Below are 6,246 nucleotides of genomic sequence, written 5' to 3'. Positions count from 1 at the left end.
GTAATGTTGAAGAAATTTTGTTCAAAATAAAAATCAGAGTAAACATTTCCTGTGATGACAGAGATCCTTGGCTAAAGAATAATCCTTCCTTTTGAGAAAGGAAAATTAATCTACACCTTTTTCTACAGGTTGGTAAAATGGAAGGCTTTATTATGCCACCTTTCATCCACTTTATGGTAACAAGGCCACAACACCTCAGAGATGGTGAAGAATAGTATTTCTAGTCTGTTATCCAACCTAAGCCAAGAGGGAGTGGGTAGGAGAATCAGGGTCCATGTATTGTACTCCAAAGCAGGAAATCAAGAGACCCCATGTCAAAATGCACCAAGCATTGTGCATAATCTGCCACTGTTCATAACATGAGGACCCCACACTAAAGAGGAAGTGTAAAGTGGCATGCACATGTGAAGGTTACAGCCTTGGTCCCTGGTACTGATGTGTAAGTGAAAATGTCAACATCCATTAGAGTGAAGATGTGTCTTGTGTACCACACAGGGACTCCTGCTGTTCCTCCTGGCCATCTGCTCTTGCTTGTTGTCCGTTTTACTTTCTGCTCTCCAGAATCCCTGTGAGCATCAGCAGTTAGATCTGTGGAAAGCTTAGTTAAATTTTCCCTGTAGAAGTTGGCCAGTACTCATCAGGGAAATACATTGTTTATAAATCTATCACCTTACTTATATTCTTCCCCTTGAAACTTGCAACATATTTTGAAAATTGTTTTCTGGAATCAGCTACTTAAAATAGAGAAAAATTCACCTTGGCCATTTCAGTTCATTTACCAAATGTGGGAAACACTCTCCTGAGCGCCACTTTTACATCTTTGTTCCGCAGAGTGTAGATAAGTGGGTTCAGGGTTGGGCTAACAGCTGTATATAGAATTGAGACCACTTTACCATTTTCCACAGAGGATCCAAAACCAGGGAGGATGTAGGTGTAGATGACAGTGGAGTAGTACATGCCCACCACCAGGAGGTGGGAAGAGCAAGTGGAGAAGGCCCGGCGCTTGCCCTCAGCTGAGCGGATGCGCAGGATGCTGGCAATGATGAAGGTGTAGGATACCATGGTGAACAGAGAGTTGACCACCCCAAAGAAAATGTCTGCAATGACCACCATGATGTTGTTCAGTTTTGTTGAACTACAGGCGAGCAGCAACAATGTGGGGATTTCACACACAATATGATGTATCTGATTGGGGCTGCAGAAAGTTAGCTGTACCATTAGTCCAGTGTGCACAGAGGCATCCACCCCACTAATTGCCCACACACTGCCTGCCAGCAAGGCACAGAGGTACTTGCTCATCTGTGAATGATAGTGCAGGGGCTGGCAGATGGCCACATAACGGTCATAGGCCATGACTGTGAGTAGCAGTAGCTCAGCCCCAATAATCCATGTCAAGAAAAAGAGCTGGGTCATGCAGCCCCCATAAGAGATGGTGCCGTTCTCACCCACCAGGTTCTCCAGCAACTTGGGGAGAACTGTGGATGTGCAGACAATGTCTAAGATAGCCAGATTGGTGAGAAAGAAGTACATTGGTGTTTGGAGGACTGGATTCAGGCAGATGGCCATAAGGATGAGGGAGTTCCCTGCAAAAGCCATCAGGTACAGGAGGAGGAATACAGCAGTGAGGACACCTTGGAGCCGGGGATTTTCAGAAATGACCTGAAGGACAAACTCCGCCACAGCTGTGTGGTTGTTTCCTGCCATTGGGCAGGTAAGACTTTCTGAGGGTTCCTGGGAAACAAAGAGCACTTGGGTAGAGGGAGGACAAGGACCAGATGGGTGATGTGTCCTCTTTGTATGCCAGTCCTGCTAAGACTACAGGAATGGTGGTAGTGACTTTGCCCTAGGAAACATGGCTCAGTAGTTAACATAGGTACCTGCACTAAGGGTGATAATCAGAGGATTAACTCCTCTGGATCTCCCCCTGTAACATTTCCCAGTCCCTCATGTCCCCTCCTCAAGACGACTTCTCCTTCGTGTATGCTGCTGGATTATCATTGCTCAATAATTTTCATAGAAAGTGAAGCCTTTTTCACTTTAATTATGAACATTTCCCACAATATTTGGACATAGGAAAGAAACTTATAGATGGTCTTGGAGTTCCAAGCAATGTGCTCATCTACGGTGTCATTTGGAAGATACACTCACCAAGCAAGACAGACCAGTGGGTTCAAGGCCTCTGTATTCCCAAAGAGGAAAAAACAATTCACCTGGAAATGGGGTGATGTTACAAGGAGACGATTGCCTCAAAGATGGATGGAATTCTCCCCTGCATGTTGGGTGATCTGGGCAGAGGGAGGGGATGAGGTGGAGAGTTCAGGCACACTGTGGGAACAGCAAATCCTGGTGTAGCCTGGGAAGTAGTCTAGGGCACCAAAGTAATTCAAGTATTGGATGGTGGCCAATAGCCTTAGAGTAAGTGGGAAGCACTGTCAGAAAACAGCTGTGTATTAACCTCACAACAGTCTTTTCAGGTAAAACCACAACTGGATAACGCTGCCTTATGCTCTACAGGCTTCTCCCTAGAGTATGTGTCGGGGGGAAAGGTGGATTGTGGGCATCTAGGGTTGCTTTCTGAGCAGCCAGATCTTGCTGCTGCTAGAGCCCAACTCCAGGTCCTAACCCCACCCAGATTATCTTGGGCTAAGTGAGAAGCTTCCTTCTTCACTGAATGCTAGCATACGCCAGGCACTGAATGTGCACCCACCCAGTTACCAAGCCTCAGAGACCCACTGACCTCACACACCATGTCTGGCATTCCATACCTGACCTAGGATGCTTGGGCAGGATGGGACACAGCTCAGACAAGTAGTCTGTCTTCCATAGGCTCCCCACCCTGGACCCAAGGACCTACTGATCCATTAACAGCAAAGTGAACATTCCCTCCCCTCCCCTGTGTCATGCACACCCCAGACCCAGGCAGCCCAGGGAAGAGGGATGGTAAGAGAACTTACTCTACAGCTTTCCAATGCATAAGGACTCCAGCTGGGAACCAGGAACTGTCAATGTGTGCATGTCCTCACCAGAGGGCTGGTTTCTTCCCAATGTCCCATGAACAGAGATGCAGCAGATTTTTAGATTATGTGCCTGGCTGTGAACATCCTGTGAGCATAGCCAAGAAGAGGTGCTTTCAGAATTCTCTTACATTCCTGACTTCAGCCTGTTCACCCCTCACCCTCTTTGCCCCAGACCCTACCAAAGAAACAATGACTGAGGAGTGCACAGAGTGCTGACTGGAGCTCAAGATGTGTCCCTGCAGAACTGTGGTGCAAACAGTGCAGCAGGTTGGGGTGCGGTTCCTTGCTTCCTGGGTCCCTTGACCTCCTTAAGGTCATACTAAGGCCCATGCAGGAAACAATGCCACACATACCCTTCTCTGCAAGGTAAGGGATGGTTCCTATGCAGGTGCAGATGACCAAAGTCTTCCTCTGACCCCTGCTTCTAGAGTCCACCACCAACATCCAGGGTGCATTCTGCCTGCACATTTACATTTTCTCTGCACTGCTACCCTCTTTGATTCACAGGAAACTGAGCCAGTCACCTGTAGCCCACTCAGGCAGAGCACTTTATTTTAAAGACCTTGACTTATTCCATAACCCAAACTACCAATGCTGTTTTTCTCTCTTACCGATCAGCTGCACAGATGGAACCAGAAGCAGCAGAACCTAGGAGCACAGAGGGTCTTGGGGCATTTCAGCATTTCAAGTTGGAATTGTAAAAGATAGGAACTAAGTTACTGCAAGGGCATGCTTTTCACAGCAGAACTGGTCAGGGCAAAACAAAAGCTATATTTTCAGAAATATTGTACGTAAAATGTGGAAAGCTATCTAAAAGTCAAGGGATGTAAAAGATGGGACTCAAATTGTTTCCTACCTAAACTGAAGGAATTCACATTTTCATGAAAGATAAACAATATCCTTTCCCTGAAAAAAGTGGTGATAGAACCTTGGGTTACTATCCCTGATTCCTCCCACTTGGGGTCTCTTTTATTTGCTGATTCTTTTAAATTAAGACCTTTCACACAGGGTGGACCCTGAGGTCACTGGGGAGTAAGGAGGGACCAAGGAGCAGAAGTGGCCCTCAGGGAACAATTATCTCCAGTCAGAGATAAACATGGGCACTGTGGGCTCAGTTCCCAGTGAGGAGGTGAGTTAGGACTTGAGGAAGGTACAAGAGCAGGCCCTGAGACCTCTTGCTGGGGGCAAGTCCCTTACCCCACTGACTTGATTTTGGCAAGTCTTCTTCCCCAGATCCAGACTAGAGCCTGTGCACAGTCAGTCCTGCAGGGTTTCAACTCATTCCTTACAGCAGTTTTAGATTTGGGCACACAGTACAGAGTGCTCCATGCACTTCCTACTCAGTTCTCCTGTAGTTTCAGTGCTGTTTATTGTGAAATATTTGCCAAAAGAAAGAACAAGTATTGATAAATATTATTAAATCAAGTCCTCAGTTTATTCAGATTTCTTCAGTTTTCCAAAACACCCTATTTCTGTGTCCACATCTTTCCCCAGATACCACGTGACATTTAGGCATCATGACTTTTTGGGCTCTGCTTAGAGCACTACCAGTTTGTCAGGAAATCCTTGTTTGATGATCTTGACCGTTGGAGGGGACTGATTAGGGACTTTGTAAAAGGCCTCTTTATGGGGATTTCTTTGATGCTCTCCTTGTGGTTAAATTTGGCTTATGGATTTGGGATGAAAGTTACAGGGGTAAAGTGTCCTTGAAAGTGGCCATGGTGGCTGCTGGGGGTAGGGAATGAGAGGAAGAGATGAGATGTGGGGGCACTTTTGAGACTTGGAGTTGTCCTGGGTGGTGCTGCAGGGACAGTTACCGGACATTGTATGTCCTCCCATGGCCCACAGGTGGACTGTGGGAGAGTGTGGGTTATGATGTAGACCATTGACTATGAGGTGCAGTGGTGCTCAGAGATGTATTCACCAAATGCAATGAATGTCTTATGATGATGGAGGAGATTGTTGTTATGGGGGGAGGAGTGAGGTGAGAGGAGTGGGAGGTATGTGGGGACCTCATAATTTTTTAATGTAATATTAAAAAAATAAAGACAAAAGAAAAAGAAAAAATGTGTATACACTGTCAACACAATTGACCGCTGAAGATGTAGAGCTTGGTAAGATGGGATTTTTTCAATCACTGAGGTTTTAAGGGTCAACAATATGCAAAGGTCCACAGTCTCTGCGAGACACCCTGACCTTACTTTGAGGGCAAAGTTAGATGAAGCATCAGGAATCCAAGGAGTGGTGAAGGTCATTATAAACAATCCAGGCCCAGGACCTAGCACCTCAGTGAGGTAGACCCCAGCTCTGGGCCAGGCAGACCTCAGTTCCTAAGGAAGTTCATTGGAGAACCAGGCTTAGTGCTGCCAGTCTGAGTGATAGTACAGTGAGCTCATAGCAGCAAGCCGCCTCTCCCTCATGACCAAAATGTTCATGACATCAGCTGTGTATCTGCCAGTGGTCTCCTTACAATATGCCCAGTATTAGTCATGTGGCAGTAATATAAACAAGTAAAGGCCAGCAAATTATCTTAGAAATCAATCCCTGAAAATATGGCAAAATTTGTCATTATAAACAAGCAATAATTGGGTCTTTATTAGATTAGTGGTTCTTAATTTTGTAAACAAATAACTACTGAGTTCCTATAATTTTCAAGATATCCTATTGTCCCTCAAGTCAATCAACGTGCATTTTAAATCTCTGACCAAAGGTTAGTTTTTTGATAGTTACTGCAATGAAATCTCAACAATTCAAGAGTTTGAGCAATTCTTTTAACTTATTTAGATGAGATATACTCTTCAGCTACATCTCTGTTTCCTGACTGAAAAATCTTTTCAAAGGATGATATTAGTTTATGAAAATAATCAGTGATCAAGGTCCCTGCTACTCTGATTTCAAAGTTATCGTAAGACCCCCAACAAAAGCCATCATTTATACCCTATAAGCCTAATAATCCATAGGAGTTGGTAAAGAAAATGTTCTGAGCACATAGTACATGCATAGATTTGTCCTATAGCTGTGAAGATACAACAGGGCAAGAGTTTTTATCCCAGATGTTTCAGATTTGCAATTAACAGGTCAAGTCCTCAGGATAAGGTTCAGCTTGAGACTCTCTTGCCCAAGTATGACCTGCAGAGTTACAGAATGTGGGAGACCCTGTGCTCAGTCTGTGGAAAGGGAACTAGCAAAAGGGACATTGGTATAGAAGTATATGGGTTACAGGAAAATA

At 45.1% G+C, this 6,246-nt stretch overlaps 1 protein-coding gene across 1 annotated transcript; it reads right to left on the bottom strand.

The window, feature by feature from the left end:
* Positions 1-771: 771 nt before the first annotated feature.
* Positions 772-1,704, bottom strand: LOC131273377 (olfactory receptor 13A1-like). The gene has a single exon (XM_058276309.1). The coding sequence runs from the start codon at positions 1,702-1,704 to the stop codon at positions 772-774; it is 933 nt and encodes a 310-aa protein (XP_058132292.1).
* Between the last annotated feature and the right edge of the window lie 4,542 nt (positions 1,705-6,246).

Source organism: Dasypus novemcinctus, chromosome 14 (genome assembly GCF_030445035.2).
Source record: "Dasypus novemcinctus isolate mDasNov1 chromosome 14, mDasNov1.1.hap2, whole genome shotgun sequence".
Taxonomy (NCBI): Eukaryota; Metazoa; Chordata; class Mammalia; order Cingulata; family Dasypodidae; genus Dasypus; species Dasypus novemcinctus.
This window is presented reverse-complemented; position numbering and strand designations above follow the sequence as displayed.